Source organism: Danio aesculapii, chromosome 19 (genome assembly GCF_903798145.1).
Source record: "Danio aesculapii chromosome 19, fDanAes4.1, whole genome shotgun sequence".
NCBI classification, from domain to species: Eukaryota; Metazoa; Chordata; class Actinopteri; order Cypriniformes; family Danionidae; genus Danio; species Danio aesculapii.
Window position 1 is genome coordinate 25401868 of NC_079453.1, and position 27760 is coordinate 25429627.

Sequence of the window (27760 nt, forward strand, 5' to 3'; positions counted from 1 at the left end):
TGATTTTATTGTATAAGAAAACTGTACATGCTGGTTCTTGTTAATAAAAACACACACACACACACATACATATATATATATATATATATATATATATATATATATATATATATATATATATATATATATATATATATATATATATATATATATATATATATATATATATATATATATATATATATATATATATATATATAAAAAAAAAAAAAAAACATACGTACACGTGGTGATGTGACGTTGTGTGCCGAGGCTTCGAAGCATGTATCAAAAAACCGATACATCTCGCAGTGTGCCGGAGCTTGATTCGTTTTGCCATCATCACGTGATCAGTGACGTCGAAGCTTAATTTTCGCCTAAACCCACGTGACTGCTTCGAATTTTGATTCAAAGGTTTAAACACCCCCATGGGTTAGTAAAGTGTATAGCGAGAGATTATGCGTCTATTACATACATTTCTACTGTTTCAAAGCACTTCACCGGTCCCACACATCAGTAATTAAACTAAAATTCAATAGTAATTTATAGTAAAAAGGTTTTGAACAATACTAAAGTGTATTAGCGTATTTTTACAACTATCTTTAAAGAAAACCATTGCATATTGTTGTATAGTGTTTAACGGAGACCAGTTGGCGAGTGCAGCTCGATAACCTCACTCGCATAGCCTCCTCCTCGCTGGTTCGATCCCCGCTTGGAACGAATGGGTGAATGACTAATTGGAATAAGATGTAAATACTTTTGAATACCTTGGATTTTATTACAGTCATCTGTGGTGTAGTGTAACATACCTTATGTGTAAAAACTACAGTAATTGAGTAATTTGTTTATATTACTGTTGTTGTATTACTACATGAATGAGTTGGTCAGTTGTGAACGTTTGACACAACAGTATGAAGCTGCAGGCCCGGAGACCCAACCGCACGCTCAGACCTGCTCGCTTAGACGGCTAGACCTGCACTTCCAGACCTTCCAGTGCCACCTGCTGTTTAAAAGATCGACTAACCTGAATTCAGCTGCTTCTAAATTGTAATTTAAACTATTTTTTCTACTATAAAATATTACGCTATGATTGAATACATAATTATATGAAATATTAAATATATTAGATTTTGATTTAATGCATTAATTCTGTTGTATTTGTATTATCTGTATTTGTAAATAGATATTGTTCAGTTACTTTAATATTTTCAGACTTTTGTTGTTGTTTTTTTATAATCATTAAGGATTTATCACTGCTTCGTATTGAGTTAGGGGAATGAATATTATCTTCATATACAATACATTTCGTCACATACAATAAACTATAGTACTCTGGGTAATTTCCTAACAACAAACTTTATTTTTGTGTACTTTATCATGAGGTCCTACAAGTCAAGCTGTAAACAATGCAGAAAAAATGGTGAAAAATAATATTTTTTTACGTAGGAAATAACATCAAATAAAATAAATGCTTTACATTCTTGTTAGGGAGATTTTTCATTTCTGGAAATATCTGCAGTCTTTGGTGCACTGTGTTAGTGTTGGCAGAGAGCCCCTTTTTAAATTGTAATATCCTCCTGGGAAATAATACACACCACAAGCAAATTATTTTTAATTTAACCTAAGAGAGCTCATATTGTAAATTCTATGCAGAATAACAATAATATTTCCAAAAAACGTATTTGTAATCATTACAGAACGTATTAATAACTGATAAACTGTTATTGTGTTACTGTTATTGTCTTTGGTAGCACTTTCAGATAGATAATACAGTATTATGTACAGTAGACCTACATAGCACAAAATTATGTTACAAATACTAATTGCGTTATATATTAAACATTTTATTTTAACACTTACTTTAACGTTTGTTATTTTGCCAGAAAACATTGCTAGAAAATTGTCCCAGAATGGTACAATAATACATAAATAAGAGCAAGCTGTAAATATCATACAATAATGCTCTTTTGACACTAATTTTGATCAAATCAAACACTGAAAAAATGTTTGTTAGTGTAATATTTCACACCACATTGATTTATGCCATAAAACCTGGTATTTTTCAGGAATCGCTTTAATAATCAATAACCTTACTGGCGTTTCTGATGTTGCTACTTGCTAGAAAGTGCTAGTCTGAACGTGCAGTTGGGTCTCCGTACCTGCCGCTTCACCCAACCCAACAGCAGGTGGCACTGTCTGAGAAAACAGTAGGTCTGTGCGTGCAGGTCTGAGCGCGTAGTTGAGTCTCCGGGCCTGCAGCTTCACCTTACTCGTTTGACATTATTGCAACACAGTGCTTTCTACACTTTAACCAGATAAGGTCCTCATCGAACTCTGATTTAGAAAGCTTCGAGTAACGAACTTTTTCCCAATACAATTGAGTGGAGCGCTTCACTGATTCAGAAAGCTTCATTTCACCGTAACTACGTACACGCACACACCACTTACCTTCTTCATTCCTTCCTCCTCCGTCAGCGGTTATATTGATGAGTGCACGCATCATATCACCGGCATAAAATCACCCCTCCACAGTTTATCTCTCCACTTCAGTCTCACACGAAGCATACACTTGCGCGCACACACACATTTGTCTTCGTGTTTTCGTTGTTTGTCTAGGGGCATTCGGACTTCAGCGCGAGGCCGGTCAAGCCGAGCGAAGGGATGGCGCGCATTTATTACATCAGAAGTAGCGCCATGGTGGTTCGCGCGCTAAACGTCCGACCGTACCATTTGTGTTGTCTGTGGGTACATCCAGCATTGTTGTTTGTCCTGTTTTACAGGAAATATGTTAAATGTTGTGGGCGTTTAATGTTATATGTTTTTATGTGTCCTGTTAAAGCAGACGGGAACATTTAATGTTTAAAGAGATGCCATTGAAGGCGAGTTTGAAAGTGTATTTTTTTAATATACGTATACTTATTAGAGAATGGCTTGCGCCAATCAATGGGCGGAGTCTGTCGTATAAAGAGGGACGCCAGACTTCAGCTCGGGTTCAGTTTACCTGGCGAGCGAGCGTGCAGTGGCGGAGCTGTGAGCAGTTTTCTGAGTGAGTGGATACTTGTATACAGTGGTTACGTTTGACTATTTTTTTTTCTGCTTCTTTGGTTTGTTTTTTGTTATATTGACCTTATTCTACAATGCGGAAGTGCGCTCGTTTTTGCGATTGCTTTAGAACTTCCGATTCAGTTGCCTATGGGAGAAATGACTAGAAATAATAAATGGCAGAAAACGATCAAACTACTCGCTCTACAAACAAGTGTTTGCATGACGATACATAAAAAGTAGAATGATATAATACGAAAAGATCAGTTTGCAACATCAAGCAGCAGAACGAGCTGTTTTTAACCTGTAAAAATGAATGGAAGTGAATGAGACCGGAAGTTTCGAGCCAAAAAGATTCAAATGGCTGCGCCCGCTCATACGCGGAGAATAAGGTGAATATATTCGTCTTTATATTTGATTTGTTGATTTGTGATATTGTGGTGATCAGGCCTCCTAGTGGGCCCACTCTGTGGTCCAGAGAGTATTTATTAAGGCTTGGTTGTGTTGCATAAGGTGCAAAGCAATGTGTGCTCATGCTTCATTTGTAGAAAATCGTGTTGTTTTTTTCATATATTTTACTTTGAATGTATACAGCTACCCGGCTAACTTGAAAACGACTGTGATATTTCCTAGTTAATCTGAAAGACCTGCCCAAGAGGCTTTGATTGGTCAGCTTTTTTATTGTTATTTTTTTTAATTGATGCTTAAAGAACAACATTTAGAACAACACAAAAAGAAACGGAGAAAAAAGAAATATATATATATATATATATATATATATATATATATATATATATATATATATATATATGTATATATATATATATATATATATATATGTATGTATATATATATATATATGTATGTATATATATATATATATAAATATGTATGTATGTATATATATATATAAATATATAAATAAAAAAAATAAAAAATGTCAGGGGTTTACAGAACAAAACATATTCAAGACAATGTGTGTATATATACATACTAACAGAGAAGGGCCATGTGAGATTACAAGATCTTGAAGGTTTCAAGTAAAAAGGTGGTTTTGATGGCTTTTTTTATTAGTGCTTTGCTTTGTTGTTTGTAAAATGTTTTAATTCAATTATTATAGCAGGATAAAATGGCTTTGATTGGTCAGCTAACATAGTGCTATGATCATCTCCACGTCACCAGGAAAAGCGTCAAACTCCTACAAGCGCACTGCGCTGTCTAAAAACTCAGAGTAGCTGTAAGCTGCAGCAGTTTGTGCCAGACAGAAAATGACACCGCACACACAGCTGAACCTCACGCCTGCTCTCTAAAATAAAATCTGACAAGTATCTTATATATTTGAGTGCAAGTATGTGCAAGTAATATGAAACGTTCACATATCTTTTGCGAGTTGGTTATTTAAGATGTAGAACGCAGGGTAAGCTGCTACATAGAGAGACTGTTTACAGTGGTTTGATGGATAAATATGAATTTGTAGCTAAATCAGAAAGAGCTTTATTGCCATGTATGTTCACACAATGAATTTGTCAGATCTTCTACAGTGCAGCAGAATTACAGAGACGGGACAAAAAACAGATAAGAAATATATTATAAAAAAAATTGAAGTAGTGAATGCAGATATGCAAATAGAACGGTTTCAGCAGCTCCTTTGTAAGGTTGAACTTTCCTAAATTGTTAATGATGCCTAGCAGCATTTGCCGTTGTTTATGTCCTTGCTACCACACACGATAACGCTAGAAACTGTGCATGTAATTGGTCAGTTTTAACAAATAAAAATACTTACAGGTTGAGGCTCAGAATACACAGCTTTTTCTATTATGGTTGGAGCTGCTGCTCCTTTGTGGAGCTTTTAGCCGAATCCAGCACTGTTAGCTGTATATATTTTTATAATTCTCTGGAACATAATTAAATTGTAAGCACTTCTCTCTTTGTGTCATGTCTTTTGGAAGCTCAAATACAGAAAAAGCTCTGTGAAAACAGCAGCGTTTGGACTGCATTTAAGCTTTCTCTGATACATTTCAGCATTACTGTACCTCTGGCCGCGTCCCTTTGTTGCGCGGAGTGTATGCGCATGGTGAATGCGCGTAACCTGAAGCGTTTGTGATCTCACTAGCCTGGATGTATTTTTTTTGTAGTCCCCAAACTTTGTTTGCTGTAGGCTTTGCTAAGCTAACTCTGTAAAAGCCAATGTCTCCATTTGCATTGAACTTTGAGCGTATTACATTCAGAGATGATGTTTGTTAACACAGCTACATTACACTTATCATAGCCGACCACCCATTTAAACTAAATGATTGTTTTTGAAGCTAAAATTTCAAATGTACTTTCAATGTAAAGTTATTTTCAGTGCAATAAATGAATAAATAAAAAAAAATTAAATCAGATAAAACTATATAAAAAAAAACATTACAAGTAAATAAATCACTTTTCAGACTGATAAGTAGATCAGATAATTTGCAAGCAAGTTTATATATATATATATTTATTTATTATTATTGTAAGTTCACTTTGTGCTTGCAAATGATACATCAAATTAATAATAATATGCCTATTGTTGTTGTTGCTGTTATTATTTATAGTATTATAAATGTTGTTGTTTTTCTTAAGTTTATATAATATGCTGCATTTGATGCCAGATTGGATGGGCATTGACTACCTTTGTGCACTTGAGAGATCAGTGTGTATTTTTGCTTCCTGTCACATTAGATTTGCTTGATGCAGAGCTTGACTTTTTTTGTTTTTTAAAGCTGTCCACATGAGTTCTCGTCAGCGGTTGTTTGAGGACACGGCAGCAGGTCTGTGTGTCTCAGAAGAGAGAGTGAGCGTGTGTGTCTGTGTGTGTGTTTCTGCAGGTGTTTGACCTCAGGCAGTGCCACAGGCAGATGCAGCAGCAGGCGGCGACGGCACAGGCAGCAGCGGCGGCACAGGCGGCAGCGGTCGCGGGGAATATTCCAGGACCGGGGAGTGTTGGTGGAATCGCTCCTGCAGTCAGTAAGTGTCTGCCATGTTCACTGGCACTACATGACATCCGAGTTTATGAATTCCACTCCTTGTCCAAATTTGCTAACTTGTACTACACCCTTAAATATTTTCTCTTTTTGAAAAGAAGTATACACGTTTGATTGTGTAACGGATGAATTATCAGGTTTTTAGTACAAGCTATTACAAACTTGCACGCCTTTGCAATTATCTTGTCATTTTTATATGTTCTGTCTTATTAGGGATGAAGCAACATGAAAATGCCCTGGTTATACTAAAATATACTAAATATTTTTTGTTCTTTGTTTGAGTTTGAAAAAGCTATATATATATATATGGTTTATATATGGAAAAAAATTACATTGCGATATTTTGATTATCTGTGATTATGTATTTTGAATATATTTTCACAAGATGACTCTATTTTGGATAAAATTCACCTGCATAAAATATCCAAAATAAAATAAACAAATTGAAGCACAGATGAAAACAATAGAACAAAGATAAAAATGAAATAAACAGCACTTTATGGTTTTCGACGGAGTCTAAAAGTCAAATTCAATGTTCAAATCTAAAATAACACTGCATCGTCTTCATTGTATAAATAAATAAACACATGTTGTTAAAGTGCCAAGTTAATTAAGACTAACATGCCAGGATAATATAAATTTTAGGAGATTTGGCTTTGAAATTTACTTTAAAGATGACAAAGTAGATGATAGAAAATCTAAATGTAAAGTTTATAAAACTACAATTGAGCTATCAATTATATGTACATTACCGGCCTTTTTTTTTTTTTAATGTGTTTTTTAAAGAAAATTATTATGTTCATCAAGGCGGCATTTATTAAATGTAAAAAAAAAAAAAAAAGTTAAATTGTTACATATTTATGAATTTTAAATACTGTTTTCTCATTGTATGTAGTTTCAAGTGAAATTATTACTTTAGTCATTATTTCTTTTTATTACTATTACAATTAATAATAATTCATATTAGAGTAATTTCTGAAGGATCATGTGACTCTGAAGACTTGAGTAAAGAAGCTGAAAATTCATCTTTAAAATGACTGGAATAAATGATTCAATTAAATTATAAACTACTTTTAAACAGTCATTTTATAGCGCAATATCATTTCACTATTTCACAATTTTTACTGTATTTTTGATTAAATAAATGCGGTCTTGGTGAGCAGAATAGCATATTTTTAAACATTTAAAAATCCTACTGACCCCAAACTTAGGTAGTGTATATATTCCAGTATACAATAATATTATTCTTATAGTGGCCATTGAAGTCATGCAAAATGATATTCAAGCTATTATTTTAATATTATGCGAAGCACAATGGCGGACTGTAATTTCCATTCATTTTAGGTCATGGACATGCAGATTTTTAGTCAGTGAGCATCAGAGGATTTGGCTAAGTGTGAGAACCCTGAATATAATGTGAATAATATAATAATAAACTTTGCCTGAAGAAAGTGCCAACATGAAATTCTCAAATGAGCATCATTATATGCTTTTCCTGTTGACCAAACTCATTATCAGGAAATTACCAACCTCATAATGTCACCACTGACAAATCAGAATCAAGCTTTTCAGAGAGCTGTTCAACAAAGCAGGAGTTGGATTCCGCAAGTAAAAACTAATCTGTATAGAAAACAGTTTTGATGATAATTTATAAAATCTAATGAAAGAAGTGTTGAGTGAGCCTAAAGATTGTGAATCGATATTATGTGCTATTGTTGCATTATTTACACTAAAAATTCACAAAATTTATTGTGAAAGACTACAGTGCCCAAGATGCTGCACAGAAAATTCCACCAGCAAGTATTGAATTTAAATACATTTTTCTACAGAAATAATCAAGTTACATTTTTTTCATTGTTTTCAAATCCCTTTTTTGCTTAATATTTTTATTGTTTTCATTTGTTCAGTCTCATGCTTCAAGACTTGTTTGAATAAATAAAAATACTTGCCCCAATGGACTTTTTCATTTTATAAAATTCAGGTAACTTCATGCTTCAATAGAAAATGTCAACATAAGATAAAACCTAATACTTTTATTCATTCATTCATTTTCTTTTCCGCTTAGTCCCTTTATTAATCTGGGGTCTAACAGATGCTGGAGAGAATATGGTGATCATTTAGGGAACCACTCATCTTTTGGTATTGCCCAAAACTGCAGCAATTCTGGAATGATATCTATAAGATATTTGGAGACATTTGTATTGATATTCCCTTTGATCCAACTATCCATTATGTGAGTTTGTAACACAAGAACAAAAATGGTCAAGCAACAAGATCTGTTACCAGGGGAGACTGTGCTGTGCAGTTCAGACGTACAACTTTTGCACAATCAGTCTTTCAGTTAGAGCCAGTCATTTTTGGAACACACTTCCCATTGATTTAAGGGGTGTTACAAATTATTCAACTTTTAAATATAAGTTAAAGAAATGGCTAAAAGCAAATCAAGTTTGTAATCATGTGTAATTCTTTTGTCTTACATTTTAAGAAATTCTTATTACATGTTATCCTGTTGTCATTTGTAACTTTACTGTTTCTGTATGTGTGATGATGTGGTTTTTGATTTTAGGTTGCCTTTTAAAATCTGGCAGGGGGCAACAGATGAAAATTAGCCCCCGTGGCTAACTCTGGCTTATTTACAGTCTCACTGTTTATTAATGAGCATTGTCCCTGTTAAATTGATAAATAAATAAACAAAACTGTGGCAGTCCTAGGTATGGTGCCTGAGAGCATAGGGGAAAGAAGTATTTATTTATTTTAAATACTGCTCTCTGCAGCACTAAAATCTATTACGTCTAACTGGCTCAGATCCGACCCACCTACAAATGAACAATGGATAAAAAAAATTAGAGAAATTAATGAAATGTAAAGAATAACTTATTGCCTTAGACTCCAGATGAAGATATTTGAAGCAAGATGGAACCCAATTCTAACAATTATACATGACTAACTTTAAACATAACACAGCTACATTACATACACGATAAGTATGAGTAGGCCCACACGGAATCTGCGCGCGCAGAATTGCGTAGATTTCCGCAGATTTTTGGCACACCATTGATTGTTTTAGTTGTGTAAATGTGTGTAAATTTATATTCAGAGTTTTAAAATCAATTTTAGTAATATTATTGACTAATATGAAAATATTCATCTGATTTATTTACAGTATAATTTAAGTAATATTTTCTGTCTTTTAGTAGATATATTATATTAGTGACTTGCTTTGTTTACCAAATAAAGTGAATCTATTTGAATCTAATACAAGTTAAAAAGGTATAAGTTTTTATTTCATATATTAAGGTTTTAGTTATGATACTCTCAAAATCATTCCGCATAATCATAATAATTTTTAACACAATTCTGCGCAGAAATAGCAAAAAATGTCTGCAGATTCAGTCTGGCCCTATGGGACATCTCCCCATTGCCCCCCACACCCTCTCCCCCTTTTTTTCTTTTCTTTATTTATTTATTTTTCAGTGTATATTTTTCATATACAACTTCAACACACTATATATTGTTTTAAAATAAAACTGTGCAAATGTCTCTTTTCTTTCTCTCTCCCAAATGTTTTAAGTATCCGTCTGTATCCTTACTGACTATTTCTGATATCTCAGATTTTGTGCAACGTTCTAATAAAAAAAACAGTAAAAAAAAACTGACAGCTGGAGCAGCGTGATTAAGTATGTTACTTCAATTGTACTAAGTATGTACTTCAAAATAATGTAATCTGATCAATTAACTGGAAACAAACAGGAAGTGCATTCTCAGATTTTAATTAAAGATTAGGGGGCCAAACCTTTTTTTTTTTAAAGAGCCCATATTATGGGTTTTTGAAAATGCCCTTCCATGTAGTGTGTAACACAGCTCTAAGTGAAGTGAAATATCCAGCTAAGGCTTAAATCTGTAAGTGTACAGTGTTTAAAACTATTGATTCATCTATAAAAGAGTCGACTCATAGTGCTTCAAACGAGTCGCCTTGATAAGGAGTCATTAGATGTTTCGCGATGACGCAGCCACGAAACACAAGCCTCGCCAGTAGTTACGCGCGCAAACCAGGGAGATTTGAAACCTGCGGCCCCGCCCACTAACACAGAAAAAACACTAGACACACACACACAGACGCCGCCGGTCCAATGAAGTCACGCTGTGCTCAGATGGATAATATTGACAGTCTCTACCCAAAGATGAGTTGTTAACCTGGTACAGTACACGCGGTTACTCTTTATATTCTCTTATCACGTGTAAGCCACGTTAAAAACGCGACGCGTGCCGCTTTGTTTACGGATTTAAGGTTAAAGGCTTTTGTGAGCTCGCGTTCCACTGCCGTTTGTCATTGCTATGGCGATCGATCGTAAGCTAGGAGACAGGAGACTTGTGTCACTTTCCCTAGTTCTTCTGAGGAGCGTTGTGTGTGTGTGTGTGAGAGAGAGAGAGACTCGCGTCGCTTTCCCTAGTTCTCCTGAGGAGCGTTGTGTGTGTGTGTGAGAGAGAGAGAGAGAGACTCGCGTCGCTTTCCCTAGTTTTTCTGAGGAGCGTTGTGTGTGTGTGTGTGTGTGTGTGTGTGTGTGTGTGTGTGTGTGTGTGTGTGTGTGTGTGTGAGAGAGAGAGAGAGAGAGAGAGAGAGACTCGCGTCGCTTTCCCTAGTTCTTCTGAGGAGCGTTGTGTGTGTGTGTGAGAGAGAGAGAGAGAGAGAGAGGGAGAGGGAGAGAGAGAGACTCGCGTCGATCTCCCCAGTTCTTCTGAGGAGGGTTGTGTGTGTGTGTGAAAAAAGCCTTACACTATGAAGCGCGTGTGCACTGTGACTATTATTTAGTTGATTACCAGCTGGGCATTTCACTCTGTCTCGTGCTGAAGCCTGTCACTGTCGACCAATCGCAGCAGGCTGTCATCGGTCCAATCAGCGCAGATTAGCTTCGCGCTGAGGAGGGGGTTGGGGAACAAATGAATCGCTGAACGATTCATATGGGAGTCGTTGGGATAATTAGGTAAAAATAAATGCAGGTTATAAGACCATCAAAGTGTTTTATGACCTTGCATGCATATTAGACTGTTGTTGGAGACCCTTACAACCTAAATATGACCCTATTTCATGTATAATATGGGCTCTTTAAATGATATGCACAGATGAATTGTTCACCACAAAACTATCAATGTGAGCTAATAAAATCATATGGTTAGTTTTGATTTTCATTGGGACTTTAACAAATATTACACATTTAATCAACTAACTAATTGTTGTGAATGTTTATTTGCAGGCCTCTCGGCGGCAGCAGGCATCGGTGTGGATGACCTCAGGAGGCTGTGTATTCTGCGTCTGAGTTTCGTGAAGGGCTGGGGTCCTGACTACCCCCGGCAGAGCATCAAACACACCCCCTGCTGGGTTGAGGTGCATTTGCACCGGGCGCTGCAGCTGCTGGATGAGGTGCTGCACACTATGCCACTGGCTGACCCTGGACCAGCTAACTGAGAGGAACAATACACAGCATACACTCGGCACACAGATACCGGACTCACTACAGTAAGCGTGCAAACCACATTAAGTGCTACAGTGTGGTTTGCACTTTTATCAGTCGTTAGAAACCCAATGAAAACACCACAGAAACTCACTACTCTAAAATTCATGTTTCTGAAAGATGTTTCAGTGCATTTTATTGTTCTATAGTGAAATGTTGCATTTCTTTGCGGTTGAATCTCACAAAACATGTCAAGGTTATATTTTACTTAAATATTAAAAGAAACAAAATATTTCTCAAACATCATGAAGATGGATCTTAGGAGGATTTCTAATAAGTTATCTTTTTCAGTGTGTGTGTCTGTGTGTGTGTATATATGCAGTTGAAGTCAGAATTATAAGCCTCCCTGAATTATTAGCCCCCCTGTTTTTTTTTCTCCCCAATTTCTGTTTAACAGAGAGAACATTTTTTTTCAACATATTTCTAAACATAATAGTTTTAATAACTCATTTTTAATAACTGATTTACTTTATCTTTGCCATGGTGACAGTAAATAATATTTTACTAGTTATTTTTCAAGACACTTCTATACAGCTTAGTCACATTTAAAGGCTTAACTATGTTAATTAGGTTAACTAGGCAGGTTAGGGTAATTAGGCAAGTTATTGTATAATGATGGTTTGTTCTGTAGACTATCGAAAAAAATATTACTTAAAGGGGCTAATCATTTTAGCCTTAAAGGCTTTAAAAAAATAACTGCTTCTATTCTAGCTGAAATAAAACAAAAGACTTTCCACAGAAAAAAAATTTGGGAATATTTTAAAAAAATTAAATAATAAAAAAAATAATAATAATAATTCAATGAGAGGGCTAATAATTCTGACTTCAACTGTGTGTTTGTATGTATTTTATATATATATATATATAATGGGCACACAGACACATGCAAAGGTTACAAAGAAATCCAAATAATCTGTTTTAAAAAAAAAGTTATCAAAAATTATCAATTTGCACTGTTATGGGTTGGGGATATTCAATGGATTGTCATGCTTTAAAGGATTTTAATTGAACCACATGGAGGTAAAGAACCGCCTGATAGGAAGCAGAAGGTGGTTGAATTCATAAAGCGCATTTAAAAACCTTAATGAACAAAAAGCTGCTGATCATCCTTATTCTATGTCCATATGCCAAGTTATGGACTAGTTAAAACTAGGTTTGCTCTTTGAAGGGAAACATTAATCTGTCAGTTATGATGTTAGATCACCTAGTGCCTGCTTTAAAAAAAGTCACAGGTAGACCAAGAGAGAGCACAACTGAGCAATCATGACACGTGCATATCTAATAGCTCATAGTAAAATCTGTTAGCTGCCAACTTGCAAATATACTTAAAATATTTGTGAGTTGGTTGATCCCCATTGCTTCCCTGGTGAAGTACATGCAGGTGTCAAGATCACAGAGAGAAATGAAGGCTCTGGAAGCGGTCACTGATTTACTATGGTTACTACTAATGTTTGAGGGTAGCGCATTTATTTTAAACTGTGATCAAAATATGACTGGAACTACCTGTGCATTAAACGATTTTATTTCACACCTTCCAGCCAATCAGAATCAAGAATTTCAACAGACCATGAAATAAATACAATAATAAATGTACATATTTATTTATAACAATAGTATTTGTTGGTCTCTAAATTGTAGTTTGCTCATTGAAATATATTATCATTATTAGTTATTCAATAAGAATTAGAATAATGCTTTTTTTTAAATTTCCTAAAATTAATTGCATTTTTTAATGTACAAAATGTTCATTTGATTTTATGCTGAAATATTACCTGGACTGTTTTGTGGGATTCATCCGTTCAAATTAGATGTATATACCTTAGCGCTACAGGTCTACTAATGAATGCAAGTTTACACAGGGTTGATTGCAGATTAAGTTCAGGGAAATAGCTTTATTGTTCATATGCCTTTCTAGCTTTGCACATCATGCAGTTATACTAAGAATATTAGAAGTCTTTAATAGTTTTGCAATACCGGTAGAAAATGCTTTCAATTTGTTCTCGCAAGAAATTAATTTATGGCTCAGCGAACATATAAAAACAAAATGCAACAATGGCTGCCACTTTCGCAGTGGCCTTTTAGTCGGTTCTCAGAATATTTTTCCATTCATTTACTCCATAAGAGTCGGAGCCTTGAAATAATCAAGCTGAACATTATAAATAAATATACGTTGTGAATTTAAATACAAGTTAAATGCAAAAATCTTATATTTAAAGTAAAAAATTTAAAGAGTGTAACAAGATTCAAATCTCTATGGAGAAAATGATTGATTTATTTACTCACGGAACCGTTCTGTCGTGTTCTAGTATCACACAAATACACACAACACCACACAGGTATAGAGGAGACTGTTCAACCTCCAAGCAAGTACTTTTGCATAAATATCTGGAGATCCACGGGTTTGGTAGCACTATTTGCCTCAGAGCAAGTGTATATGGCTATGCTGGCGCTGGTCACTTCAGGAACAGTTGGAAAGGACCAGCTGATGTAGATCTAAACCTGCCTCTGAGAGACAAACTGAACCGACAGAAAACAGGACAAACTGTCAAAACAAAACTGCTCATCGTCATCATCTCTGTGCTTGTGCTGTGCTCCTCTACATGTGGACCTCAACTCAGCTATTACGCGGCTTACTATCCAGGCATCTTATTAGTTAGACTTGCAATAGCCTTCCAGCTCCTTTATTTTCATACCAAAAAAAAGAAGAAAAAAAAAAACAAGCCTGAATTGTTCAGCTTTAAAATGGTGGTATTGGTATTGTGACGCGGTTCGGTGTTTGTAACCAAAATCATTTGCCATGTGGTGTAACTCACCAAAGCCAGAATACCTCATGATAATCAAGCATGAAACCCAGTGGATTTTTTTCTTTATGCCAAAATGTGTCTGGAAGTCTTCTTCTTTCTGGACATCATGCTCACCTCATACTTTAACCAAATCGAAACGGGACGTGTCTTGAACCGAATGTAGAGCCTTGATGCACCGACAGACCGATTTCAAGAACAACGGGTTTTTTCATTTGCCAACACCAGTTGCTGAGCTTTTAGCATTTACTCGCCCAGTAACTCAAGTCTAGATTATGACCAAAATGCAGCCCAGTCATACCACTATAACCTTCTGTAAACGGGTAGAACATCTCAACTTCAAGCATTAAACATTTATAGTTTTGTTGCCTTTACCAAATTGAAATATCTATCTTACTGTACACCTACTGGAAATGAAGCATTTATTGGAATGCCATTCATATTGGTTTATTTAACATGTGCAACTAGTATAAATGGAAATACTAAGTGGCTGAAATCTAATAGTTTGTTAAAGTTAACATGAAATTTAAATTTATCCTGCTTAACACATATCCCTGATTTTATTGTCCATAATTAATCTGAAACCTTTTCGACATTGATAATTATTAGTAAGAAATGTTTGCTATTTTATTTCTGTGAAAGCAGAAATTTTCAGCAGCCAGATCAAGAAACATTTCGATTGGAATAATGTATACTTTAAGGAGACATGCTGATGGGTAAAATATAAGATGGGAGGAAAGGATATTTTATTGATTTTGCATTTACAAATGTTAAAGGTTTGTGTTTCCTTAAGAAACTTTTGCATTTTTCTGCAGAAGTCTTGTGCTCTCCTAAGAAACTTTGTTCTTTTACTAAAGTATTTTACTCCCCAAGAAAAAATGCATTTATTTGCTATCATATTGCTTGAAATGTTTTTTTATTTGGCCAAATGATTGAATTTTCTAAAGAAAAGCTGTGTAAAACTTAGTATTATTAGTATTGTTGTTTTCTTCCCTAAGAAACACGTTTTGTTTTTCAGATTTTACTGCATCCCTGACAATTGATTTTTAGTATTTTTTTTATCATAACAGCTCCTGGTGAAAGGAGTGGGTTTTTTTTCTCAAAAAGTGGGCCCTTTTGCAGTCATTCACCCCATTTTCTATTTAATTATGAGGTTTAAATTCTGCATTTTAGTGACATTTTAAGCACTATTTTATGCTGCATTAGCTTGTCGGATGGTCATCGTAACCACGCTTTTTGATGTACCAAAAGCATTTTCTAAAGATTTAGAATAAAGAAATGACAACAATACTTATTTTTAAAATACAAAAATAAGAATCTTTTAAAGTTTTAAATTTATTAGGCAAATAACAAACTGGCCAGCACATTCAACTTTCCTCAGTCAGAATTTGGGATGCCGAATGTGGCACTGTGTGACTTCAGAATGGGAAGTCACGTTGTGCCAAATTCGTTGTTCCAAATTTTGTTCCCCAGCAAACACAAGAATTCCGCTATAACCCTAACCCTTAATCTTGAAGCCTTTTTCGATGGCTTAATTTTACAATTTATTATAGAATAGCAGTCAAAATAGGACAAATGAGCTCATGTATGGGACAAATTCTGGACCTTTTTCAGTGACCTTTTTATTTCGAACCTCCCGCACCCCCTTTTTCTTTTTTGCAAAAGTGTTGCATTAATTAAAAAAAAACTGCATTCTGTTATCATTCATAAACCATTATATGTGACCCTGTCCCACAAAACCAGTCTAAAGTTGCAGGCGTATATTTGTGGGACTAGCCGAAAATGCATTGTTAAAATGATCAATGTTTCTGTCACGCCAAAAAAAATATTAGAACATTAATAGTAAATTTCCTACTGTAAATGTATATAAAAAAACTAATTTTTGTGACTTTTCTCAGTTCTTAAATATTATTAAAAGAAGATTAGTCACTTTAGGGAATTTAAATTTCTTTTCCAAACTCAAGAGTGTCCTTTCTAGGCATGGGCCAGTATAAGATTCAGACGATTTCAGTGATCAAGATATGGAGGTATTGTGATTACTGCTCTAAAATATATATATTTTTAAATGTCTGGGTAAAAAACTACAATTGTTTCCCCTTTGAACACAACATATTTTATTTTTAGAAACGTTTAAAATATTTTGGGACAGAAATATGTCTGGCCAAATGATTCAAATAAATCATGGACTTCTGCTGTCTTCATTAGTTTCAAAACACTGATCTCTTTACAGTTTGAAACAGCATTTTTGGATATCTTTTCTGCTGGAGATACTGTTGTCTTAAAAAAAACAACAAAAAGTAAATAAAAAAAAAATCTTACACATACCATAGGAACAGTATAGCAGAACATTTTTGCTGTTTTAAAACCTTGACTTTTCCAAACCGCGGTATACCTTGTAAAAGGTTATCGTCCCAGGTTATTGGCCAATTCCCAACAAATCCCATAAAAAAACATACAATGATTAGCTTATTCAGCTTTCAGCTATAAATCTCAATTTCCAAAATTGGACCCTAATGACTAATTTTGTTGTCTATAGTCACGTATTACTCTCAGCTAAAGTCTTTTGTGAGAGAGAAGTTCTCAGGGCAAGAGAATGCAAAATTGAAAACATTCTTTTTCCTTCCAACTCATTTTTCCCTTCAGCCTTGGTAAACATAAGGCTTTTTTTTTTCAAAAACATTGACAACCTCTGGCTTTCAAATGATGATTAATATAACGCCTACTGAGTACAGTATTTAACAGTGGAATTATACTTTATACTAAATTTTCAGGAGTAAATTTGTTACAAAAGCATTTCATGTTGACTTTAATCAGATCCTCTCTATTTTTAGTCCTTGACAAATGTTATCAATGGTTAGTCACAACTAAAGAGAAACTATTTAGCAGAACACTGTTCTGTAGATGTTCTGCATTTCCAGTATTGTTTCCAGATTATTAATCGTTGTGCCTTTCCATTTGTGCTTCTTTTTTTTATTCATGAACTCTTCAATTACTAAAAAATAAATCCCTTCTCAGTTTATGAATCACAAAAACTTAAAATCCTCTACCGGTCTGAAATATTCCAGTAGTTATAAGCAATGAAGTTCGTCAGGGATGTCTCACAGTCATCGAGTGTTTTCAGCTTTCGTTTAGACCTGTAAATTGGGCGACACAAAAGATGCAAACTCTTCATCTGCAGGGTTGTTCACATCGGCTCAGGTCACGTTGAGAATTATGAGCCTTTCAGAAAATGTATCGTAAAGCATAATGCCTTTTCTTTCTTTCTTTCTTTCTTTCTTAGTGAACGTTGTTGAATTTAGATGTCAGGTAAACTCATTGTTCTGATGAGTGCCTTTGTATCTCATACACACACTACAGATTAAACGCTAAATACTGTAAAGCTGTAGTTTTAATACAGATTTCAAAGGCACTTTGCAACTTACGCGATCAGTGTTAAGTTCTGTTCAAACCAGTATGCTTTCTTGAGGTCATTTTGGGTGAATTAGATTAAAGCTCTCGCATTACACATCCAATTCACACCTTGGTGGTGTAGAAACATTTGTCGTATTTAAAGCTAGAAAACATTTATAAAAATAGACATAGAGAGGTATCTAAATGTCATTAGCGACTTCAGTGCATAGTTTAGACGTACAGGATTCAAAACATTTTGTCGGTTAAGCCGTTTTGCCAATGACGTTACATGGTCTGGAGTCATCTTGTGGTTTATTTCGCCTTAAAAATGAAAAATAAATAAATAAATAAATGTTACAATCGACCCCAAATGTCATGGTGACATAGACGTAGAGTTACTATCGTTAGTGTAAAGTAACTTCACTTTACTTCTCCCTCATTAGTTCCGCACTGTAATTTAGATTTTCTTTCACTGTATGAAAATGTTTCTCTTTTTTTCAAAGGATGACTTTTGCTTTCGTCAAAAACATGTGGCCTAGCCCCACGGAACACTTAAAGTTCTCTAACGTGTGTGTTTTCACTGATGGGCATACTGTATTGTGTAAGGATATTACATGATGAAAAGCAACATGTATGTCAGTAACATGACAATCACCCAACTGGAAGTCAAATCAACAGCATTCCATATGAAACCGATTTCTTATTAGTATTTATCAGTATGTTATCCAGTGTGAATATATTTGAATCGACTATTTTATTGATATTGTCATTTCAATTCTTGTTGTTATTATAATTATTCTATTGTTCAAGGACATTCTGCTCCTGTATGTTGACTGTACACCAAAGTAAAAAAAAATCCTTTTGATACAGATATGTTTTGTGGTGGAGTTCTTTGTTAAATTAGCAAATTATTCATTCATTCATTTTCTTTTCGGCTTAATCACTTTATTAATTAGTGGGTCGCCACAGCTGAACCGCCAACTTATCCAGCATATGTTTTACATGCCCTTCCAGCTGCAACCCAACACTGGGAAACACCCATACACACTCTTTCACACATACGCTACTGACAATTTAGCTTATTCTACCTATAGTGCATGTCTTTGGACTTGTGGGGGAAACTGGAGCACCCGTAGTAAACCCACACGAATGCAGGGAGAACATGCAAACTCCACACAGAAATGCCAACTGACCCAGCTTGGGCTCGAACCAGCGAACTTCTTGCTGTGAGGTGATCGTGCTACCCACTTCGCCCCTGACATATTAGCAAATTATTCTAAAACCAATTTATTGGTATTATATCATTTAAGTTAACTAAATAAGAATTATTTATTTACAAATCAAGTTAAAGTCAATGAAAATTAAACATGTTTCTGTATGGCAAATACATAAAATTATTGATTAGTTGAAAGGGTTATTTAGTTTTTATATCTTCTACCTGTAAACAGTTTCTTTGTTATTATACTACACTCTCAGGAAAAAAAGGTACACGGTGGTACAAATAATATTCCTTAAAGAACAGTTTTGTACCTTATATGGTGCAGAAAAGTCCTCTTATGATACTGTTCTGTACCCTTTATGGTGCAATTGAAATGAAGGTACACAATTGTTCTAATTAAAAAGGTACATGAGTGTTGGACAACTCCTTTATTACAATATCAATGAAAATAAATATGACTGGAAAGGCAAAGTGATTTTATGAATAATTTCCATATCAAAACATGAATCATCATTTAAAAGCATGTTTAAAGAAACTCTTAAATATTAATTAAGTTCTAGAATACAAAACAACTGGTAAAACAGAACTATAGGTGTTGTAAGCTAAACATTTAAGGCATTTCAATAAATATTTGTAAAGCATTTTCTGATACATTCATTTTCTGCTTTCCACTATTAGTGTTGTAAAACTAATCAAACATTGTGCAAATCTCGTTACAAAACTTTTGCATAATTCTATTTCTATTTTAAAATGAAGTAAATTAAAGGAACTTTTAGGTGATTACAAATGTTTTGTTTGAAAATTGGAGAAAAAGAAGTTTTATATTGTACACGGGAGAATGTATTACTGTAACATTTTTGTGAAAAGTTAGCACTGTTGCCTCACAGCAAGAAGGTCGCTGATTCGAGTCCTGTTGAAGGAGTCCCGTTCGTAGAGTTTGTATGTCCTCCCCGTGTTCGTGTGGGTTTCCTCCAGATGCTCCAGTTTTCCCCACAGTCATGTGGTATAGGTGAATTGGATGATAACGTGTGTATGGGTGTTTCCTAGTTCTGGGTTGTTGGCATACACTGCATAAAACGTATGCCGGAATTGTTCGCGGTTCATTCCGATGTGGCGACCCCTGATGAATAAGGGACTAAGCGGAAGAAAAATAAATGAATTACTTTATTTTTTGTTCAGTTAAAGCAGAGGTGTCCAAACTAGTGCCCACGGGCCAAAGTTGGCCATCATAACCTATGGTTTGGCCCGCCATCCTATTTGAAGAGGGAGATTGATAGGGTGTTGGTTGAGGCGAATGCCTTTGACAGAGATCGATGTAGACATAACCTTTTGTTTAATTGTGGAGCTACAAAAAAGCCAACTAAAAATGAAATGTTGTAAAGGACTCAGACTATTAAAATGTGAATACTACCACTGGGCAGAGAGGACAATGCACAAGACATCAGTAAGCAAATCAAGGCAAAGGTAGGAGCTCAACTAGTGTATTCAGCATTGATCTTTATTGTGTTATAAATGGGATTGTTTATGTTTTTACTTTAATAAGTTCATTATAAAACGTTAGAAATTAAACTGCATCATTAATATGCTTTAAAGTAATGTTTTCTAGTTATTTTTAAATATTAGCAAATCAATTAGGAAATTACACATGGCAAATTTATCGTAATATGCTTTGGTAAATTCAACTTCGGCCCGCAGCCCTCGGTCAAGTTTGGTTTTTGGCCCTTTATAAGAAAAAGTTGCCAGTATATTTTATTTAGAGTAACTTTGTTTTGGTTACCTCTAATAACCCCTTGGTAGAACTTGATAGCGCGGAATGTTGTTTAAATGTATGAACTGTAGAGGGCGCTGAAGCGCTTATATATGAATAACAATCGAGGCTGCGCAGCATCCGCCCTGAATGAGCATCATCACTTTCATCCGGAGGCGGGAGCGCGCGCGCGTCACCGAGCGCATCCTTGAGGAGCGCGCAGCCGCTGAAGAAAACATCCTACAGCTCGACCACCCGTTCAGCTGGAGGATCGGCCTCAAGAAATTCATGGAAATTAAATAGAAATTCATTACCTTTGCTTTTTGTTTTTTGTTTTCTGATCACAGCCAAGCCATTGGACGCCAAAATGGCTGAGATGACCAATTTAAAACCAACCTATGGTGAGTACACGGGTTTATCTATATTTACGTAATGAAAATGTATATAAACTGCGATTATGGTATAGCTACATTCATTGATTCGACACCAGCATTATTATTTTTTGTTTTTTATAATTAATTTCGACCTTGGATTCGTTTTGGTTTGTTCTTTTCAATGAAATACCCTATTCTAAGATATATTTTGTGGACATTTTGTATTTACATTAGCCTGTATGCTATTTTATATCACAGTACACTACATTGTAGGCTATAATAGTGACTTGGGGGAGTTATTTTGGAAATAACTAATATTAAACTGGCATACAAAATCTTAATATTCGCCAATCAAGTGTAAAGTGCAGCACCGGAAATACGCACATGAAGACAACATGATTTACCCGCTAGACGCATGAGGTGTGTTTATCCACACACATGTCATGGCGTGTGATGAATTATAGCAGTCTCAAAGAAGAAATAAACGCAATTATTTAGGAAAAGGAGGGTTTATGAACTAAACTCTTAAGCATCTTTGTTGAGACTGCGTGTATGACGTCATGTCTGTTCAACGCGAGTGTTTTGTGCCCTTATTTATTTTTTTTCTCATTTCATGACGATCATCAACGCTGTTGCCTATAATGCACATTGTTGCATAATATATATATATATATATATATATATATATATATATATATATATATATATATATATATATATATATATATATGTGTGTGTTTGTACAATAAAACAAAAATGGTGCATGGATTTAAAAATATTTTCTCAGAAATTGATAAGTAACAGTTTGAAGAAAGATTTTTTTTAATGTAGGCTAAACAAACCATTAGCCTATTCATTTTTACACCTGATTAAATAATTTTTACAGTCTTTAACTCTTAAACAATGATGTCATATATACTATTAAAAGTAAATTATAAAATTATGAATAAAAGCTTTATTATATAACATAAATGTGTGTGTGTATATATGTATATATATATATAATGAACATTTTTATAATAAGCTACAATCTTAAACTGCATGCCAGTATATGCTATGCTTATTATAATAAATATAACACTTTCTCAAATAATATTTCTTGCCATGACTTTTTGTCATAATTTGCTTTTATTTGTTTATTGCAGTGATAACAGAAAAAAATGGTTCCTCTGAGAAGCCTTCATTGAACATTTCCTTATTTAATCGTCTTTTTCTTAGAATTATAAATATTTTATGAGCTAAAAAACCCTTTTCCACTAGTATAAAGATTTTTGTGTGCAATGAAATGGTTCAATGAATGTTAAAGGTTCTTAATAAAACTATAAATGTCAATAAAAACTCTTTATTATTAAGAGTGTAAAAAGCATCAATGATTCGAATTGAAAAATGTAATTTTGTTTGTTTGTATCATAAACGGTTGTCACTTTCTCTTGTAGCTTCACTAAAACTCAAAAAAATTCACAAAAAAGGATATAATACTGTGAATAATAAACCTTCTGGAAAAGAAAATACTTATTGTAAATGTTTAATAATTAGTAACAGTTAATATTTAGTGAAAAATAAAACGTCATTTCAGTTGTTTTTGAGTGGTTTTAAAATCATCAACAGATTGAGTCTTCAGTGGGATTATGTCATACTCTGGGGGATAGTGGACGGTTTTGACGCGTTTCCTGGTGAATGCGTGTGATGTAGTTTGGGTCAAGTATTTTAGGAACACGTCTGAGGCATCTTGGATCACAACCCAGCGCGTGGGAGTTGCCTGGAGACAGAATCAGCAGCAAGATGTGCATGCGCTTGACAAGAAAATAACCTGGATCAGTTCAGCTAGAAAAACACAAATTTAGGATTTCGGAAGCCGTGAAGGAAATAAAACCTTTTACTGCTTCAGTAGGAAGTCTTGCACATTTAAAGCCAAAATGCTGTTTGATGTAACACAACAACTGAATGTCAGAATTTGTTGGATGTATGTGCGTGTGCACAGATATGTGGCACTTCATTGTTTTGGACAATGAAATCTAAAGGTATATTTCACCAAAAAATGTTAATTTACATACAATTTATTTACCCTTGAGTGGTTCCAGACATTTATGAGTTTCTATGTTCTATGTTAAACACAAAAGCACATATTTTGAATAAAGATGAAACCACTGACATCCCTAGTAGGAAAAACAAGTACTATGGAAGTCAGTGGTTTGCATGTTTCTTCAAAATGACTTCTTTTGTGTTCAAAAGAAAAAATAAACTCAAATAGATTTGTGGCAAGTGAATAAATTATGATCGAATTTTAACTGTGGGAAGGGTGAACAAAAGTGTTTCTTGCAAATTGTGCTAAAACATTTTGCTTAAAATGTGCCCTTGTTGTTTACTTCAGACCTTAAAACTCATATAAAAACTATACGTGAGTTCGCCAAAGTTGTTGTCTAACAAACAGTCAAAAATCATAAAACTCAAACAAAAATCTCAAATAAAAGATCTACAATTGAAACAGCATCTAAATTAATCTAAATCAAGACAGTAAAAAACAAAGTAAATTCAAGCAAGATTTTTAAATCCTAATATCCTAGGGCAGGTTATTTAATTGACCTAATGCATGGGATTGGATACAATTTTGGACCTTAATACGTGCCTCATCCTACAATGTTTCAAAGCAAAAAATATGTGTTTCCTAATCATTTTTGCGTGTTTCAAATGACAAATCTAGAAGCTGCTGACTACATTTTTGCAAATCTGAAATGTTGCGTGGTACAATTGGTAGAGAAGGCAGGGCTTTTCATGCAGATCATATAGCGAACCACTGACCTAGTGTTTTTAAAAGCAAACATAAGACAAAAGAGCACTACAACCACATAGTTTTACCTTAATTTTACATTGATTACATTTCTTTTGTGGTACCGTGCTTTAGCGGACTTGAACCCAAGAACATTGCATCAATACAACAGCATAAAAGTGAGTTACCGAGCAAACTGACCACACCAGAAATCTCATTCAACTACAAATTATAGATAGATATTAAGTTGTTTTGTTGTGCAAAGAAAATAATCTTTTATTCAACAATAATATGCCTCTGAAAATATCATTAATGTAAAAAGAAACAAAAGTAGTATGTTGTGCTCCTCATATAGAAGTCGTTTTAACTGTAGTCAAACTGTGTTGCATGAAAGTAATGTGTGCCTTCATTAGCCTTCATATTAAAAATTGAACTGCACCTTAAAATTAGCTGGGAGCCAATGTAACAGTGTCCTGCTTCTTGTTCCCAGTTTTAATATAATATTAATCATATAAAAAAAGATACTTTAGGAGCGAACCGCTTAAAAAAAAATTCTTTCTTGATGTTATTCATTCATATTAAAGGGCGCCTATGATGACAGTCATCTTTTGTAAGCTGTTTGGACAGAACTGTGTGTAGGTATGGTGTGTCCACAGTCATATTTCGGTGATATAAACACAATAAGCCTCTTTTTTTAATTTCCTAAAGTTAAAATAGGATCCAAATTCCTCCCATTTTGAGGCCCACCGCAACGTGACCGAGGAGTGTGGTTTCCCATCTCACCAAATTTTAACATGTCTCCATAGTAACGAGTATAATTTATCAACAAGACGGGACGTGGGCAAAGCAACTGGGATTAAAATATCTGTTCAGCTCTCTGTGATCATCAATCATTTTTAAAACAGTGCATGTCTGTAATGAATTACAGTGATTTTACCATCTTTATTTAATCACCAAAGCCGAATGTCAGTACAATTATAAAAGAAGATGCTTCAGTCCCGGTTTGTGGATGTTAAATCAGGTTTATTTTGTACATTAACATAACTGATATCCATACAGCAGTGGATATTAACGTGTATCCTGTTACATTGTCCATGCAAAAGCAGTGCTAAGATAAACGTGCACGCTCTTTGTGTGTTTGTGTCTGTGTGTGCTTTGTAACAACATTGTAACAACTTTGTAACAACAGTGTATGTGACTCATCGAAACGCTTGAATTAACTCCACAACAAATACATCAAATAACCATTGGAAAAGTTCTTACTGTAGTATTTCTCACAAACGTTACGTGAGATCTGCTTTCTTCATGTATGTCACTGTGCTGTTTATCTGACGCAGGCGAGGCGGAGATTGAGGCACACTCTGATAGGCACATGGGAACGGTGGGCGGGGAGAATAAAACAAAAACAGCTACAAAATGTTCAGAAATGAAAATTACAAACTTCCAAAAGGTATAATAAATAATCTGATGGGTGTTTTGAGCTGAAACTTTACAGACACATTCTGGAGACTCAAAAGCTTCTCTTAAATCTTGAAAAAGGGGTAAAATGGGTGCCCTTTAATATTGATGTAAATCCACTTAATTTTTAATAACGAGCAAAAAAAGATTTTGTCAACATAATCTATTGGATATACGATCGGCGCTTTGCTTTATATTTGTGAAGCCCCACCCACAATAAAATACCATTGGTGCAAAATGCCACTCCATATAGCTGTATATTAAACAGCAGCTCAGTTCTGATTTAGTTTCATGTTGCATTTTTGTTTTCATTGTAATATTTCAAATCCACATTTTGATAACAGGGTGTAAATGGTTGAACTGCAGTAAAACGAAAAGCTGTTTCTGAATTCTGATTCCTCTCAGGTTGAGACTGGCTCAGTATTGTCAAGTCCTCTCAGATAATAGCAGTGACTTTATTGATTGAGCAGAGAATCGATTGACCTTGCAGGACATCATTTTTATAGTCAAAATAGGATCAAGAAAAAGCTTTCAGGAAGGTCAAACTCAAATGTCAATAGCATCTGTCTTGTGCTTGTTTTATGGAGATTCACAGCCTGATTTGGATTATTAATGTTGGCAGCAGAAGCGGATAGATTGACGTCATATTAATCTAAATGAATCTGATCAAAAATTCTCATTGGTTGAAGATATTTGTATCCAAGAATGTAACTTGTGCTGTAAAAATATGGTTATAAAACTACGATTGTTGGAGTTATTTTTTAGTTTTTCAATTTAAAAATGTAAAAATTGATTCAAAGTGTTACATGTAATGTCCTTGCAGGCCTAATTCTTTGTGATATTGAGTGGTAATCCATCAGCATTTTATTAAGCATTTCTTGCTGTCCTGGATGTGACCTGATGTATCTTTAACATTTATATTTTTGGTTAACTTTGTGTTCTTAGGTTTATACTGTGATGATGAATAATGTAATATAAAATGTAAGATAATATTTTATCTTCAATCATTTAAAAAGATATTATTAAATTATTCAACAGTTTTAATTTTAAAATAATAAATAGTATTAGTATTTAAATTATTTTTATTATTATTATTATTATGGCGACACAGTGGCTCAGTGGTTAGCACTGTCGCCTCACAGCAAGAAGGTCACTGGTTTGAGCCTCGGCTGGGTCAGTTGGCATTATGTTCTCCCCGTGTTTGTGTGGGTTTCCTCTGGGTGCTCTGGTTTCCCCCACAGTCCAAAGACATGCAGTATAGGTGAATTGAATAAACTAAATTAGCTGTAGTGGATGTGTGTGAATGAGTGTGTATTGATGTTTCCCAGTACTGGGTTGCTAGTGAAGGGGCATCTGCTGTGTAAAACATATGCTTGATAAGTTGGCGATTCATTCTGCTGTGGCGACCCCTGATAAATAAAGGAACTAAGCTGAAGGAAAATGAATGAATGAATGAATGATATTATTATTATTATTATTATTATTATCATTATTATTATTAGTAGTAGTAGTAGTATTATTATAACACTTTTGTAAAGTTAGCATCAAAAACACATTGTATTAAGATTTTTATTGCACTAACATTTGATATAATATTTTACATTAATAATTTTTATGATATATGTTATTATCATGTTTAATTGTAACATAAGGATTGGTTATTTTATTTTCACTATTGATACTAATAGATATTTACAGGATTAAATATGAATCTTAGTCCATAAAAACAGAAAAAAAGTTTTATGTAAAAATAAATATAAAAGTGTTCTGTCTATTTCATTAATAATTTTAGTGAATTGCATAACTCAAAATAATGAAAAATATAATGAAACATAAGATTATCAGGAAATAATAAATACCAGGCCAGAAAATATTGCTCAGAATACTTCTTGAATAAATAGATTGATAAATAAATTGTAGATTTCTGATTAATAGATACGTATAAAAATTATGTATTAAGTTCAAAATAATATACATTAAAAAATTATATATAACGCTTCCTAAATCATTAACAGCAATCTAAAAAATTCTGGTATGTCGTAACCCAGCATTCCCAGATTGAACTACACTGTTTCAATTCACTATAATATTCTATGTAAAGCTGCTTTGACACAATCTACATTGTAAAAGCGCTATTTCCAAAAATGATTTTAGCTGCTTGTTAAAACTACTTATTTAAAATGAGCTGAATCAACTCAATTCTTTCAGATTTATTTAGGGACAACTTAATTGTTTTATGTTCAGTCCACTTCAATTTGCAAAAACAATTAAGTTAACCTAATCTATTTGTGTTGGGACAATATGAAGGAATTGTGTGCAACCCAGCTTTATTTACAGTGTTGGGTAACATTTTTGGGGGGGTTAAAAGTGTAAATTTTATTAAAATAATTAATCAAAAATTGGGTTTGTCCATATTCGACTCCAAGGTTGTAGAATTAGCATGGATGGAGGCGACATGTCCCCAC

General features: G+C 34.1%; 2 protein-coding genes across 3 annotated transcripts in view; both read left to right on the forward strand.

Moving 5' to 3' along the window:
- The window catches only part of smad10a (SMAD family member 10a), a 65216-nt gene extending 46615 nt beyond the window's left edge, over positions 1-18601 (forward strand). For both annotated transcript variants that reach the window (XM_056479261.1, XM_056479259.1), the window contains exons 11-12: positions 5874-6012; positions 11282-18601. In XM_056479261.1, the coding sequence (XP_056335236.1) occupies positions 5874-6012; positions 11282-11493 (351 nt within the window). In that variant the 3' untranslated portion in view covers positions 11494-18601. The remainder of the gene's footprint in view (positions 1-5873; positions 6013-11281) is intronic.
- A 2286-nt stretch (positions 18602-20887) lies between these two features.
- syt11a (synaptotagmin XIa) overlaps positions 20888-27760 on the forward strand; it is a 45123-nt gene continuing 38250 nt past the window's right edge. Inside the window, exon 1 of the mRNA XM_056479869.1 lies at positions 20888-21097. Within this exon, the coding sequence (XP_056335844.1) occupies positions 21064-21097 (34 nt within the window). The 5' untranslated portion in view covers positions 20888-21063. The remainder of the gene's footprint in view (positions 21098-27760) is intronic.